The 17435-nt window shown below is 42.7% G+C and overlaps 1 protein-coding gene across 2 annotated transcripts in view; it reads left to right on the top strand.

Moving 5' to 3' along the window:
• Window positions 1–258: 258 nt before the first annotated feature.
• Window positions 259–17435, top strand: part of UBAP1 (ubiquitin associated protein 1) — a 37568-nt gene continuing 20391 nt past the window's right edge. For both annotated transcript variants that reach the window (XM_053408987.1, XM_053408986.1), the window contains exons 1-2: window positions 259–438; window positions 15694–15734. In XM_053408987.1, coding sequence (XP_053264962.1) covers window positions 15701–15734 — 34 coding nt within the window. In that variant the 5' untranslated portion in view covers window positions 259–438; window positions 15694–15700. The remainder of the gene's footprint in view (window positions 439–15693; window positions 15735–17435) is intronic.

Here is a 17435-nt window from a genome sequence, read left to right as displayed (position 1 = left end):
GTATTTAAAAAGCAGTATAGAAATGAAATAATATTATTATTATTATTATTATTATTATTATTATTATTATTATTATTATTATTATTATTATTTCCTCCCTCCCCGTTTATGGCAACGACAAGCGGCCTCAGCCAGCAAACCGGAAACGCCTCTCCAGCCCCTCGGCTCTCGCTCTCTTCCGCGTCGCGTCATCGGCGCCGTGACGCCACGCGTCGCTGCCGGCCGGAGAGGAGGGGGGGCGCGTGCGTGCGAGCTTGCGCGCGTGCGCGTTGGGCGGGGAGACAAGATGGCGTCGCGCTGTTGCCGAGGCGGGTACGGAGAGGGGAGGCGGCTCGTCGTCGTGGTGGTGGTGGCCGCGGCCGGCGGGGACTTGTAGCTGGCAGAGCCGCGGGCGAGCGTGACGAGTACGAGTAGCAGCCGCAGCAGCCGTCATCCGGGGTGAGTAGGCCGGAGGCGGCGGCGGAGGTCGCCCCTCAGGTAGGGGGCGAGTGTCGGTGGGGCGACGCGCCTCTCTCCCCGCCGCTGAGGGGTGTGCGCGCGCGCGTCCTTCTGCGCAGGCGCGCTTGGGCGGGCGGGGTTGGGGAAGGGGAAGACCCCCGCAGGTGGGGATGAGCCCAGGCTGCCTTGGCTGCGCCCCTCGGGCGAACCTCCATCCCTGACAGGGACTCGGGGGCTTCGCTTCTCCGTCCCCCTGGGAGGGAGGGAGGGATCGGTGGTCGCGGGAGCCCTCCTGGCCTGGAAGGTCCCGAGTTCGAGTTCTGGCCGAAATCAAGATCGCTGCCCCCTCCCCGCCCCTGGGGTCTGAAGGCCTGTGGCCCCAATCCACCCTCGCGGCCCGGTTTGTCATCCTCAGGTGGCCCTCACTGACGCTCAGTGCCTCTAACTAACTAACTAACTATAAAGGTATAGATTTAGAGAATATATATATCTATATATATATATAGATATGCGCATACACACACACACATTATATATATGTATCACACATACACATACACACACACACACACACAGAGTTCTTCCCTGTACTGTGTGTGTGTGTGTATGTATATGGGGTACTCTCATTTTGACTCAAGGAAATCACCATTTTCTAGTTCAGATTGCTAAAAATAAATACAGTACAGTGGTCCCTCGGATTACATACGCTTCAGGTTACACACTCCACTAACCCAGAAGTAGTGCTTCAGGTTAACTTTGCTTCAGGATGAGAACAGAAATCGTGCTCCGGCGGCGCGGTGGTAGTGGGAGGCCGCATTAGCTAAAATGGTACCTTAGGTTAAGAACAGTTTCAGGTTAAGAACGGACCTCCGGAACGAATTAAGTACTTAACCCGAGGTACCACTGTAAATTGAGAAAAGTACAAAGATTCACACAATGTTTAGGGTTATGCGTACCTCTGCGGCCTCCCAGAAAAAAGCACTGTGTGTGTCTGTGTATATGTGTATGTGTATATATATATAGTGTGTGTGTGTTCATGTCCCGCCTTTCTGGCCGTTGTTGCCTCCCGTTGGCTAAAGAGGGAGAGACTGGGTCCTCTCCTGGCAACAGTGGTCGCAGAATTTGGTTTGTTTATTATTGTACTTGTATACTGCTCTTCATTTGTAGGTTTCAGGGCGGTTCACAGCATAGAAATACAAAATGAGGACACAAAAGACATAATAGAAAGAACAACATAACAAACCAACAATTCCCCCCACCCATTCAATAGGAATAGGAAAGAGGCCAGTTAAGGAGTGTGTGGGGAGGGTGGGGTGAAAAGTTGATCACTGGGGAGATTAGTTTTTCAAGGCCAAAGCCAAATGGAGAGTTGTATGCATTTGTGTTCCATTCCGTCCAGGCTGGCATTCCTTCTTGAATAGCAATAGGTGACTCATGCTCCTTTGGCTGGCAAATGGGAATTGTAGGATTCAATCTACTTCACAGGGCTGTTGTAAGGGATGAAATGCTCCTGATTAGTCAGAGGCCTTTATGTTGCACTATCCTGCTGTGATTAGAGCAGTCCTTAAGGTAAGCAGGACCTACCAGCTCTTGGTTGTGTGAGTTGGAACAACTTGAGTGACAGTTGCTTCCCTAAGGTGCCCTTGTGTGTTTGTGGCAGAGGGATAGAAGCAAACTGGTGATTTCCTGATTTGTAGCTCAGACTCATCTTGGTGACTAGCATATTCCAGTTCTGGAAAAGATAGTGTGTTTTGAGTGCTTTGAACAGTGTAAGCTCTGTTTAAATGTGAGTCGTTGGCTGTTGCAATGCAAATAGCAACAGAAGTTCCCTGTTCTGAAATCTCACCCTTGTTGGTTCTTGATAAGTAGTTTAAAGGAAAGAACTCATTGGCCTCTGACTTGCATTTTGAGGGAGATAATGAGGGTGTACTTTGTAAGGATATTGTAGAGATTACTGTTCTCAGAGCAGACCGTAGAACAGGTGACTAAGGCTGCCCAACAGAGGAGATGTTTATTTTATGGAAATATATTTGTCATATATATTCTGCCTTCTTCCAAATAGCTTAGAGCCTTAGACCAGTGTTTTAGCCCAACTACATTTACTTGAGGTAGAGAGTTCAGGTCTCGCTCCTTCCCTTTGTTGAGCTTAATATCTGAATTGACTTGACTGTGTGGAACACAGCACTGTCACTGTTTAATGCAGAGTACCAGTATTTCAAAATATACATTTCTCTTGAAGTGAGGAACTGCATAATTTGACAGGTAATAATTTTTTGGCTGGTTTGTTCAAAGCAAACGTGTGTATTTATTTAGCAGTATATGCTTCTGGCTGCTTGAAAGGGTAGAGGGATATCACTACCTAACTTGATTGGTGTTGGACTTACAGAGCTTGTGTGTCTTGAGAAAAAAATCTCATTTTTGACTGGTAAGATCCCAAAGTATATATAAGCATTCTGTCATTTTAATGTGGAGTCCTCTTCTCAAACATCCCATGTGGAATAGCTTCCCATGTGAAAAATCTCTTGGGTCACATTATTTATTGGAAACCTTTATGAAAGGTTTGAAGAATAGGAGACTTTGTTTTGTATGTGATATTCCCCAACTTTGATCCTCCAATGATCCCCTTATATCTTGAGTAGAGCCTAGCAGCGCAGTTTTATTACGTGCGTGGGAATAAGCCCAGTTTAACATGAGGTCTCCGTGTAAAACATGCATGGGATTGTGCTGTAACTAATACTACTATTTTCCACTCGCTTCAGAATTGGGAACATAGGTCACCACCCTTCTCAATACACTGTTGCAGGCTTTCATCCCGAAAGCCTTCCGTCTTGTCTTTGGAATAGAATAATGCTTTCACTGTTCTCTGTAGGTAGTTTAGTCAGTTGTGTTTACTAGGTATTCTAACTGGGAAGGGCAGCACAGAAAGGCCTTTTTCTGGCCTGGGGTGGATTCCAGTCAACTCAAAACACACACATACTGTGAGGGACATGGATCCCAGCGGAAGTAAATAACTTTTCTAATCAATGTCCATTATCAGTGAAACAGTGTAGTGGTTAAAGTGTTGGGCTAGAACTGGGGAAGGTAAAGGTAAAGGTACCCCTGCCCGTACGGGCCAGTCTTGCCAGACTCTAGGGTTGTGCGCTCATCTCACTCTATAGGCTGGGAGCCAGCGCTGTCCGCAGACACTTCCGGGTCACGTGGCCAGCGTGACGAAGCTGCTCTGGCGAGCCAGTGCAGCACATGGAACGCCGTTTACCTTCCCGCTGGTAAGCGGCCCCTATTTATCTACTTGCACCCGGAGGTGCTTTCGAACTGCTAGGTTGGCAGGCGCTGGGACCGAACGGCTGGAACGCACCCCGCTGCGGGGATTCGAACCGCCAACCATGCGATCGGCAAGTCCTAGGCGCTGAGGTTTTACCCACAGCGCCACCCGCGTCCCATTAGAACTGGGGAAACCCAGTTTCAAATACTTGTTCTGGCCCTGAGCTCATCGAGAGGACCTGAGCAAGTCATACACTCTCAGCCATACCTACCACACACAGTTGTTGTGAGCATAACCTTGGGGGGGGGGCATGTGTGCTATTCTGAGCTCCCTCAAAGAAGAGCAAGATTTAAAATTAAAAGACAAGAGAATTCAGGTGAGGAATGCTGTGTTCTGATTGGCTATAATAGGCTTTGTTCTTTTATTTCAATTTTTGAGTTTGCCTGAGGTGGGGAACTCTGTAGGTGATGACACCGTTAATTAGTGTGCAGTGCAACTTCCTTTTACTGAGTCACAGTTACTTCATTTGGCGTGTTGTCTACTCATGGGTTCCTTGCCAGTCCTCCAGACATAACCTTTTAAAAAATTAGCAGAGGTGATGATGAATGAGACTTTGTTTGGCACAATTAACATACAATCTTAACAGGCTATATATCTACAGTATATTTAATTGATAGATTATTGCTGTTATATTCCATCTCTTACCAGAGGACCTTATGCTGACTTACATGGTACTTGCTCTCTCCATTTTATCCTCCCAACAACTCTGAGGTAGATTAGGCAAAAAGTGACTTGCTTAAGGTCCCACAGTGAGCTGCAAGGCTGAATAGTGTTTTCAACCTTGTGCTCTGAATCCTAGGCCAACACTGTAAACACTAGAACACACTAGCTTTCCAAACTGTGGTTATTTGGAGCATGGTAAAGTCAGTGTTAGAAACTGGAATAGAAAAGGTAGGAGCTAAATGGCTTCTGGGACCTGGGTTGTGGGTACCAAAACAGGATATCTAGTCTCCACTGTGGGGGTCCGCAACACTTTTTATTTATTATTTTGATAAGCATGAGTTAATATGCAATTCACTTTTGCATTGACACAAAAGTGTCACATTGGTAACATACTTCAGTTTTCAAAACACTCTACTCTTTATTGTTAAACCCCTTAACATATTGTCGATCCTTAACATATACTTTGAGGCTTCAAATCTCATACATTTCAGTAATCCTTGAGTCTCAGCTAGGTTCCAAAAATGGCACCCAGACTTTTTGAAGTGTTCACAAATGGAGAATCTTTTGGCGCAAAATGTGCCTGGCTCCCTCCTAATTTCAAGCCCTGAGTAAAGTTGGAGAAATGAATCTTCTCTTAAAACTAAGGTAGCACTTAGACTTGATGATAATGTGTGCAGCAAGAATTAATTCATGGCCTGAATAACTTCTCACTTTACATTTATAGAAGTTAGCCATGCAGCTAAAGGGGGATGAAACACACTTGGTGATTCCAGCTAAGTCACACCTAGAGTAGACAAGTCCGTCGATTTCACTGGGTCTGCTCTGAGTATGACAGAGTTGAACATCACTCAATTTTATGCAAACATAAGATTCTTGCAAACTAAGCAATGTACACTGTTTGCAATGCTGTTGCAATTTGATCTTCTGTAGAAAGTTAGGGGAATGCCGAGTATTTTGGCTTCCATCCTAAGGCTGGCATAATAAATAGCAAGCAAAAAGTAATCTGAATCATGAGTGTTCTTTAACTTCAGATGTTAACATGTGTGCTGTCTTGTGACAGCTTTTAAAAGAAACATTTCGACTGAGGTTTTCAGATAGGGAAAATGCTCTCAGTGTTCTTCTGTGGGATGATACTTTTAAAGACGTTGAGGAGCTTCAAGAATTAAAAGGGCTCTGAACATTTTCAATCTTAACATTGTTTACCTGAAAGTCAGGTCTATTGGTGTTCAGTACAGCTCACTTAATTCAAATGTGTTGAGAGATGGAGGTGTAAATCTCCATGATACCCTGGCAGCTAAGGCCTTTCCAGTTGTCCAGTGGGCAGTATTAAGTTGCATAGACATACAACAGGACATTAGAAGCAGAGATGTAAAAATGTCTTCATGTTGATGTTAAATCCTTGACCTGGTACAGAAAAAAACACATTGATTAAATGATTATTAAATGGCACAAGTCTCGCTCTGAAGTCAGCCGAACACTGGTAAGTACACATAATAGTGCCTGCTATGTGGCAGTGTGGGCCGCAAAAAGGTTCATTTTGCAGCTTGCATTATCTTCTCTAGTAGCAGGCCAGTGATCTTGGATAGTCTGGAGGTTACTGACTCCCTGTGTGGGGGAGGGATCTCTGAAGACCCAGCAAAACCCACCAAGACCAACTAGCTACACGTATTGAGGATGACTTCGGAGGGGCCTTGATTCTTTGCTTGTTGCAGGTCCCGTTGAAGTACCCAGTGCCACTATTGAGAACAGTTTGTGGAATCATTTTCATCTTAGGCCAGGGGTCGGCAAGGCTTACCAGGCATGGACCGGATCACTCCCGCGGAGATCCTCCGTGGGCCAGACCAGTGCAGTGTGGCGCCAGAAATCGGGTCTGCGCATGTCCGCAGTGCTGGAAATTGCTTTTGCGCATGTCTGCAGTGCTGGAAATTGCTTTTGTGCATGCCCAGACGCCCAAAATTGCACCTGCGCAGAAGCAATTTTCAGCATCTGGGCATGTGCAGAAGCGATTTCTGGAGCCGCGGAAGAGAGTCCCTGTGCTGCGCCGCGCCGTGCTAGTTTAGTGCAGCGCGCGGGGATTCGCCAAGCGGGCGGCTTGGGTCAGGGGCAGCTCGTGGGCCGGTTAAACAGCCTCCGTGGGCCTCTTCCCGCGTCACATAAGAGACCCATAAATTTTATTCTTTCTTGAGAAAGAGCATGTCTTTGCAATAATTTTCACCATCAGAAACTTTTGATTCCATCGTGCCCTCACACTGAAAATTTAGGTTTTCTAAACCTCATTTTTCCACCAAAAAACTACATTTATACATTTAATTAGGCATTTATATAATCTTTTGAGTGCTGGTGTATTTTTTCCTGAAATCCTCATCATGTTATTGAGCGCTGTGTAAAATTTCAAAGAGATCTGATCATTGGTTATAGAGAAAAAATATAAAATGCACACCAGGCCAAGGATCTCAAGAGGAACAGAAACACAGATTTCACAAAACTTTGAAGTGCTATAAAATTAAAACGGTTTGAGATAGAGGGGGGAAATTAAAGGGGGTTTCTTTCAACCATAAGGGAAGGGTGTACACCAAGTTTCATCAAAATCCGAGACGGTGGGTGACAAAACCCTTGTTTTTTGCATTGATTTGATGTGGAATGACCCCAGATGTTTAACTGATAATTGATCACAGTCAGTCCTAGTGATGTTAAATTCTCAAGAATAATCTTTTGGAGAATATTAATGAGAATATTAGAGATTTTCATTTAAAATAGGAGAATATTCATTTTAATGCATTGAAAATGATACCATTTTAATGCATTGAAAATGATATAATTAGTTAATATACATGTTTATTCATGGGTAAACTTGTTCAGATGGCAACAAAAAACTGTACAGATACTTTTATTCAAAGGGGCAATGCTGCGAAGGTTTGATACAAGTAAATTCAGTAATAGGCTATCTTGTGCTTCTAATAGCTCTAACACTTAATAACTGTTTTGGTGACTAAAACACAGCTTGATAAACAAAACTATATGCATACATATAAAAAAGAAGCCATTAACATTAAATATATGATCATTATATGATCATATATTTCAGTATGTCAATTTCTGGTAAATGGCACCTTTTACCATTGAATGGCACTGCAAAAACCAGTTACTGGCATTAAATAAAAGTATAGAAACATCAACTGTTTAAATCAAGGCCACCTCACATGCTGCTACACATAATTGTATAGGCCTAGGTAATTTAAGTGTATAAAGCATTAAAGCGACTTTCTGTAAAAAAAAATCACACTGTATGTCCAAGGGTATAGAATTGTTTAGAATAAAATCACACCAAAATAGAAAAAAGGCTGTTACATATAGTTGAAATACATATAAATCCAAATGTTCATCAAATTAAATGAATAGCATTTTTTAAACTAAAAAAAGAAATATGTTTTCTGTAGTTCACATTTCAGAACTGCCACTAGTGAATGAGACAATGCTCAGTAATGTAACTGGATCAAAAAAAAATCATTACTCATTACTTACACTGGCAGTATCACAGCTTGACTTATTATTTACTAGATTTTTTAAATGTGGGTTGTAAAACTGGTTCTTACATTAGAATTTACAGTTTGTGGAGAACATTCTCCGGAGAATTTTCTAGCAGAGAATATTCTCACCTCACATCACTAGTCAGTCCATCAAAATGCCAACTAGACATTCCATTTTGGCGACTGCAACCTTGGTTCAAGGAGCCATAGGGTGCCTAGCTTATATATTTGAGTTTTCAACATTGGTTGTGGGATCAGTTTCAGCTTATGTTGCCAGCTGAGCTTGATTCTTTCCTACATGGATTATTGTTTTGTGGCATTTAGGTCATGACCCTTCGGGTGTAGCCCGTGTGTGGTTGTGTGTGTGTGTTTTCTCAAGGTAATAATCTTGCACATACTTTGAGAATGAGTTACTGAACCCAATGACAGACAGCAGTTACTTATTATGGTAGAAGACTGTTCTACCCTGTAGCTGTGCTGTGCTAAAAATTGGACTTGCTTCAGCTGCCAGAAAATTAGCCTGGATGAAGGCTGCATGGTCTTCTGACCCTTGTCCTCAACAGTGGGGGGGTTTTCGGGGGGGGGGGGAGAGAGAGAAAGGCACAAGTGTTCTTTGTGTACAGAGAGAAGGCAGTGCATTGATATGCGAACATCCTGTCTGTTCAACACCATCCTATGAGTAATTTGTATGAATGGGCAAAACTACCTTTTAATGATCTGGAAAATCTTTGGATGAATGAGAAGACGGATATTATTGCAGACTATCTTGGACGCGGGTGGCGCAGTGGGTTAAACCACAGAGCCTAGGACTTGTCGATCAGAAGGTCGGCAGTTCGAATCCCTGCAATGGAGTGAGCTCCCGTTGCTCGATCCCTGCTCCTGCCAATCTAGCAGTTCGAAAGCATGTCAGAGTGCAAGTAGATAAATAGGTACTGCTCCAGTGGGAAGGTAAATGGTGTTTCCGTGCACTGCTCTGGTTCGCCAGAAGCGGCTTAGTCCTGCTGGCCACATGACCCGGAAGCTGAACGCCGGCTCCCTCGGCTAATGAAGTGAGATGAGCGCCGCAACCCCAGAGTCGTCCATGACTGGACCTAATGGTCAGGGGTCCCTTTACCTTTACTATCTTGGAATAGTCTTAAGTGTGAAGTACCTTTTAATGTAACTTTTTGTTACAAGGGCAACACAAGAAGACTGCGGAAGGGTTCATTATGCCTTTATTCCAGCTGCCTTTAAAAAAACCCCAACCCTTTGCTGTTCTTGCGTGGCCACTTCTCATCCTAAATTTTCTGTTCCACATTTTAGTTGATCTTGATTGGGTATGCTTGCAGTCACTAGTAGACAGCAACAACTTTGACCTGAACTACCTCAAAAAGGTCAATATACCTCCCTAACCTAAGTAAAGCTGACAAACTTTGACCAGAACCCCAAAAAAGGTCAACAACTTCCACCTGAACCCCCCCCGGGGGGTAGATCACTGCCAGTTTTTTATTCTGTGAGTAGATCACAATCTCTTGGGACGTCCCTGTATTGACCATTCCAGTAACCTGTGGATATATCATATTTGTCCAACAGGAGAGCTATTTTTTATTTAACAGATTTATAAACTGCTTCACAGCCAAAGCTATTGAAACAGTGCACAATAAATTAAACTACAAATAATAAATATTTTTAAAACAAAAAAAAAACCATTGTTACAGTTATAGAATTACTGTTTCATTAAATGACTGGGTCACATTTCTGGGAAGGGCTTCTTAAACCAAAATGTCTTCAGTAGCTGCCTAAACATCAAGATGCTAGGTGCTGGTCTAATTTTGGCTGGTAACTGATTCCAGAGGCCTGGAGCTGCAACAATAAAATCCCAGCTTATAGTGCACCCCTGAGGCGTGGTATTCTCAGCAGTGCCCCATCTGACAATATAGGGGCCGAAGTCATTTAGGTAACCTGATGCCAAATTGTTTGCCTTGCACCCTTCATTTATTTAGGAGTAGAAATCCACTTAGCCAAATGTCGTGCTTGGTTACTCAGCCTTAAGGGAAATACTGTTATTATATCACTACTGAGAACTTTGGGGGCTTGCCTACTATGTGAGAGGCAGCTGTGCCGCAGTGTTTTTTCTTATTCTGGTCACAAATTTCCTGTGGAGCAAACTTAAGAGTGGCTGGAACAGCACACCCTTTGGTTCTCCAAGAACTCCAGTTGTCTGCACGTGGCCATGAAGCATGGGATTTATTTTATGAAGTGAGCAGCCTTGGCTATGGCACACTGGGCAATTCAGTCAGATTGGAAATGTTCAGTGGACGGGGATGGGAAGGAGGTGGCATGCAAAAACGGGGAAAGTATTGGCATGCACTCATTGGCATCATTTTGGCTGTCAAAATGACCTTCCGCATGATGCCCACATCTTTTGTTGGGCCCTTTTGAAAAAAAGCTTATGCAAATTACTTTGTATAGCAATAATAAAAGAGCCCTATGTGTTGAGACCCAATGTTTATCTGCTCCTGCATTTATTTATTTTTACAACATGAGTTACCCAGCTGTCATGCCTCTACGAAGCTTACAATTTGGGCATGAAAGCCACAGATCTCCCATAGCATTTGTGTCTCCTGATATCTCCCTCTGGGTGGGTTACTGTTGCTTATTGGTGGATGAAATGTGCCTAGGCCCACTATCGATAGTGTGATATCCAGGATCCTAGCCCTACTCAGCTCCATTTTGTAAATTGTTTGCACCTGATTTGTGTTTCCATTGAAATACTGAGGGAAAGAAGGCTGGTTAATTTAAGGGAACCGTGCATTAGCTTGTGATGATGTGTGTTGTCTGCTTAATTCTTACTGATTTGCAAAAGCTGCTATAGTAGGAAAGATAAAGACTGGCTTATTATATACACCTCATTGAGGCTGAAGGTGAAAGATGGTAATTAGTATGGAATTGCATAGTTGCATGAAGACAATAAAAATGTATGACTTAATGTTCCCTGAACAAAATCCAATTACAGGTTAAACGTATAACAGAGAAGCTGAAAATTAAATGCTCTATTTAATGTGCGAGAGAAATATGAGGCAAACCTATTTGGGCCTGCATGTGAACAGGGAGAGATATAGAGGTGGTACTTAAGGGCAAAATGAGAACTTCAACAACTGCAGGATTCCTCTCCCTGAATTTGCTTCCAGCATACAAAGCGGGGAGGGGGAAAGAGAAGTTGCAGACACATTACAGGTTAAAAGCCACACTCTATCTGCCGTATTTCTCCCAAAGATCTCTTTCAGCCATTTAGGTCCACTTTGACCAGGAAACCAAGTACACTGGTACCCCGGGTTACAGATGCTTCGGGTTACAGACTCCGCTAACCCAGAAATAGTATCTCGGGTTAAGAACTTTGCTTCAGGATGAGAACAGAAATCTTGCTCTGGCGGTGCGGCGGCAGTGGGAGGCCCCATTAGCTAAAGTGGTACCTCAGGTTGAGAACATTTTCAGGTTAAGAACGGACCTCTAGAATGAATTAAGTTCTTAACCCGAGGTAACACTGTATTGGAGCTATGCTAGAAGAATGCAACTGGGAGAAGAGTTACAGAAGGATAGTGACAAGTGAGAAAAGGCTTCTCTCCAAGGACCCCGGGCCTTCTCCTTATTAGGTTTAAATATGCTCTTTTTCATACAATAAAGCTACTTTTGATTTATCTTTGTTGACCCAAGTCTTCAGTAGAAGTACCACCAGGTTGGCCACCCCGATCTATTCATTAAAATTATATGGTTCATTTTCATTAGGTTTATCTTTATGAGATGAAGCCAGTTTACTCCCATGTACAGAACTGGGCTTTCCCATGGTCACGCAATGAGCTCATGGCAGAGGAAGGGCTTTTAAATCAGGGCTTGACCTGCTTTTAAGTCCTAACAAATCTACTTCAGGCATGCTGAAGTCACATTGTAGTCTAAAACGTCTGGAGCAGGGGTAGGCAACCTAAGGCCCGGGGGCCAGATGTGGCCCAATCGCCTTCTCAATCCGGCTTGCAGACAGTCCAGGAATCAGCGTGTTTTTACATGAGTAGAATGTGTGCTTTTATTTAAAATGCATCTCTGGGTTATTTGTGGGGCATAGGAATCCATTCATATTTTTTTCCAAAATATAGTCTGGTCCCCCACAAGGTCTGAGGTTGCTGACCCCTGATCTGGAGAGCTGCAGATTGAGGAAGGCTGCTGTTCTTTCTAGACCATGCTGGCTGTCAAAAAATACTGTTTTGAATCAGGGTCCTAAGAGTAATGGTGAGGGATTTTGCATCATTAGGAAATGCTTCACAAAAGTTGCTTCTCTCCAACAGCATTATGTTCCATGTGACAGAGATAGAAAGATTTGCAAGCACTCCATTTTTATATACATGGATAGTTGCACCACTTGTCACAACAGATATATCAGTGTGTCTCTTCCAAGCTGCTTTTAAGAAACATTTCTCCCCCTCAACCTTCAGGTCAGTGGTCTATGAAGTACAGCAGTTGTGACAATAGTGTGGAATAACAGGTACAGTCAATGAAAGATCAGATCAGAAGAATCTTTATTCGCATCAGCTACTAGCCATAGCAGTAAAATTAAAAAAAATATGTACTGAAATAGTACAGAATATGTATACAAAATACATTTTGGAGGTTTACATCAATAATCAAATAATAGATCTTACTCTAATTGCCCCTGCTAATTTTTTTGCAGTTTTTGCTCTCACTTGAATGACAATCAATGAAAGGTATTCTATAGTCCAAGTCCATGCTAAATTGGATCCAGTTTATAAGCAGTGCAGTTTGGGGAAAATGGGGAAACTTGCTCCCCACCCTGTCCTGATTCATTCAGAACTGCCCAATTTCAGAGGAGTCTCCTGTTGAATCACTGTATAAGAATAGGTGTGGACATACCTCTGTTTCAAACTTGAATCTGTTGAGTCCTTTATACCAGAGAGAGTACTGTGTGTAGATATGTTTGGGATTTATCGGGTTTTTTTTTTTTTGAATAAATATTTATTAAGATTTTACAAAACAAAAGATTCATCATTTCAACATATATCGTTTCCATACATAAAGCTCATATAGAAAACACATACAACAGAAAAACAAAGATATATAGCAAAAAGAAAAAGAAAAATAAGAAAAAAGAAAAAAAGAAACCCACTTTCTTAAGTTTATGAAGTTCCATGCCCCTCTGTCTTGACCTCCTCACATCCCCCTTTTTTGTGTTCCTCTTTATTCCAATCAAATTCAGCAAATTCAAAACCTTATTTTAACCATACTTAATTTTATATTCTTCTAGTTATTATGTCCCAATTTTTCATTATTTTAATCCATACCTCATCTTATATACTATGACATAATAATGTTCTGTTCATAGCCCCCTATCCTTTTTAACATTCTTCTTTTCATTCACATTTGACCGAGTCACGCAAACCCTGTTACCTTCACTTCCCACATCATATTAACACTCAAGAATTTTACAATATTTTTGTAAATAGTCTTTAAACTTTTTCCAATCCTGTTGAATCAAGTCTTCTCCCTGATCACGGATTCTGCCAGTCATTTCAGCCATCTCCATGTAGTCGATCACTTGCATCTGCCATTCCTCCACGGTGGGTAGATCTTGTGTCTTCCAGTACTTAGCTAAAAGTATTCTTGCTGCTGTTGTTGCATACATAAAAAATGTTCTATCTTTCTTTGGCACCCATTGGCCACCTATGCCCAAAAGAAAGGCCTCTGGTTTCTTAGGAAAGGTAAGTTTAAATACCTTCTTCAGTTCATTATATATCATTTCCCAGTAAGCCTTAACCCTTGGGCATGTCCACCAAAGGTGAAAGAATGTTCCCTCAGCTTCTTTACATTTCCAACACTTGTTGTCAGGCAGGTGATAAATTTTTGCAAGCTTAACTGGGGTCATGTACCACCTGTAAATCATTTTCATAATATTCTCCTTTAAGACAATGCATGCCGTGAACTTCATGCCGGTGGTCCACAACTGCTCCCAGTCAGCAAACATAATGTTATGACCTATATCCTGCGCCCATTTAATCATTGCTGATTTAACCGTTTCATCCTGCGTATTCCATTTCAACAGCAAGTTATACATCTTTGACAAAATCTTAGTTTTTGGTTCTAACAGTTCTATTTCCAATTTTGATTTCTCCACCTGGAAGCCAATTTTTTTGTCCAAATTGTAGGCCTCTCTTATTTGATAATAATGAAGCCAATCTCGCACTTTGTCTTTTAATTTCTCAAAACTCTGCAGTTTCAATCTGTCACGGGATTTATCGGGTTTTTAAATCTTCATGTCCACTGTGGATTTATTTTAATTTATATTTATTAAATTTATATACCACCCTTCATCCAAAGATCAGAGGGCAGCTTACAGCATTAAAATTTCTTTGCATAAAAGTGAATGTCTTTTGAGTTTACATTTTTGTCACTCGGGATACCGCAGGATAAAAACTAAAGAGTATATTCTTCTTTGCGATAATACACAGAAAACAAAATGCCCAAAGGAATGCTGTGTCATTGTTCTGACACAGATTTCAATACAGTGATAATTTCACATGACTTCACGTTTTTCTCTTGGCTGAAGCCAAGTGGTTTTGCTTTGTTCAATATCCCCCAAACCTTCATTTTTTTGAGGGAGAGACTCCTTTTTCATAATCCCTGTTCAGTTCTAGCCTGTGTCATGCCCCAGTAATGTCAGGGACTTAACTCATCCTTTGATTTATTTATGCCTCAAGTAATTAGGGCGTGTGTGTTGCCGTGTCCATGTCAAAAAATACTCTTCAGAATACGGTACCTTGGATTGCCTTTAAGTGAAAGTGCCACCACCTCAGGTTTTCTGTTGCTGGTAAAGAATAGAAGCAGTTTTGTTGCAACAGGATCTCCTCCAGGTGAGGCCAGGCCTTGAGTTACACAGATGTGCATGTGTGGAAACACTTTTGGAATACCCAGCACATCTGTAAGATTAGATCAGCAGCATCCAGACTTGCAGATTTTGATCATACTGAAAGCGAAGCCTTTAGGCTTGAAGTTTCCTCCTGTCTGCCTGGTGTAAGCTGTGTTGTGGAACTAGTACGTTTGTATACCCTTGGACGTTAGATTGTTGAAGGGGCAACAGACAGACCCTTGCTTTGCTGATAATTGATACTGACATTTGACAGTTTATGGCATAGAGGCTGTGCAGGGGAAAGGGCTGTTGGGTATAGATGGGGGGGTCTTGATAAACTGACACTTCATGGTTTCTTGCAGTCATTTCTGCTGGAGAAGCTGTGGATTTCCTGATGGCATACTAAGAGTTGTGCTAACATGCATGCACAAATAGCATAATTGGGATCGCAATATTTTTGATGCAGAGTTTGGAGAGGACTGTAGTAAGGAATGGAGTAATAGCAATCTGAGCAGTCACAGTGGCAAGTTGTTTCACAAAACTTAGTGGCCAAAGGAGGCACATTCCCCGCTCCCCGCCCACATAAGGCCCTCTCCTCAGTTTTGTTTCTGATTCTCATAACCCTTCTGCACATTTTTTTAAAAAACAAAAACTATGATAAGTAGGATCTAAATTTTTGTGCCGGATCTCAGGTGTGTAGAACACAGGGAACTCTGTTGATAAAGAAGGTTGTGTTACCTGTCACATTAAAAAAAGCTGCACTAATATTTATGGGATGACTCCACTGGATGGAGAGTATGTGTTGGAGGTGTGATGATGCAAGGTCACTAATGCTGTTTCAAAATGTCTTTCAGATTCTAAATGGCTGCTCCGAAGTCAAGGTCCGACTTTCATGGTAAGTGAAATGTGTGTCTTTTGTTTCAGGTGTGGCAAGGGGAGACTGTCTTTCTAAACATAGGTTAGGGTGTTCCTAAGCAATTGGATAGGGACACGGGTGGCACTGTGGGTTAAACCACAGAGCCTAGGACTTGCTGATCAGAAGGTTGGCGGTTCAAATCCCCGTGACGGGTTGAGCTCCCGTTGCTCGGTCCCTGCTCCTGCCAACCTAGCAGTTTGAAAGCACGAAGTGCAAGTAGATAAATAGGTACCGCTCCGGCGGGGAAGGTAAACAGCGTTTCCATGCTCTGCTCTAGTTCGCCAGAAGCGGCTTAGTCATGCTGGCCACATGACCTGGAAGCTGTATGCCGGCTCCCTTGGCCAATAAAGCGAGATGAGCGCCGCAACCCCAGAGTTGTTAGCGACTGGACCTAATGGTCAGGGGTCCCTTTACCTTTACCTAAGCAGTTGGATAAGAAATATTGTGAAGGTATTCATGGAAGAGCTGGCTTCATTGTTGTTTTTAAGCATTTACACACAACTTTTCAGGTACACGGTGCCCTAAAGTGGTGTACACAAAGTTGAAAATGAAACTGTGCCAACAAATAGATTTATACAGCATTAAACAGAAAAGCAGTGTAAAGCTAAGTAAAGCCATCAGTCAGAATGAAGCATCTTGAAAAGTAAAGTTTAACAGGGCACTGTAATGATAACTGATGGTGACAATGCAGCTTCACAGGCGGTGAGTTCCAGAGGTTTGGCACCACAGCAAACAAGGCCCTTTCCTGGGTCACCCCTACTTATAACAGAGTTGGGATCTGTAACCTGAGATGTGGTGAGGATCTCTGGTCCCAAAATAGTAGTATTGAATGGAAGGTGTTATGTATTGAAGTTCTCACCCTGGGCCAGCAGGGGGATACTGTAGATAGTTTTCACTCAGGTCCACGTCAGTTATTTTAGGCGGGAAACCCTGGGTTGTTGTTGCTACAATATTGACAGCCGGCTGCCTGTAAAAGCAGGCCGGCTGAGCTGTTTGCTGTTCAGTTCTGTCCAGCTTACAAGTAAAGAGCTGCTCTGGAGAAATCGCTGTGTCGTCTGCTATGTTCACCCACAACCTAACAGAAGGCATTCCCTTTTGACTAGTGAGATGACAATAGTAGGTTCCATCTAGTCAGGGATCAACCTAAAAATAAGCCATCTTCAGATAAGCAATTAGGCTAGCCTTTAACGGGCAGCCTTAACCTGGAAGAAGAAAATGCAGTAGGTTGGAAGACAGAGGAGAAAAACATGCCGTGCTCCACTTGGTTGTGCGTAGACACATAGCCCTTGTTGTGGTTTTCTATCCTGTGGCTCTTGCTGCACAGTGCCCTTTCCCCCCGATGTGATTTCAAGTTGACAATACAAAATTTCCACCTAAAGGAAGCTAATTATGACATAAGAGAGCACAGCTCTGGAGAGTTCAAGCTGTGTCTCTGCATACAAAAGGTAGAAGAGACTGCAAGCTGAACAGCACAGATATCTTCTTTCTTTTGTCCTATTTGTACAACGTACTAAGCATTCGCTGACATAAATATTTTCCCCTTCAGTCAAAACACACACCTCTTAACCTCCCTGTCTAATGTCTGTCTAATACCAGGTTTGAGTGGTCGAATCCGCTAGCATTTTAGAACCGCAAACCCATTCACTCTTCTTCCACAATTTGTTTACTGCTTGATTTTAA

The sequence above is a fragment of the Podarcis raffonei genome, chromosome 11 (assembly GCF_027172205.1).
Source record: "Podarcis raffonei isolate rPodRaf1 chromosome 11, rPodRaf1.pri, whole genome shotgun sequence".
NCBI lineage: Eukaryota > Metazoa > Chordata > Lepidosauria > Squamata > Lacertidae > Podarcis > Podarcis raffonei.
The sequence above is the reverse complement of the archived record's forward strand: the minus strand, read 5'-3'. Positions and strand labels throughout refer to the sequence as shown.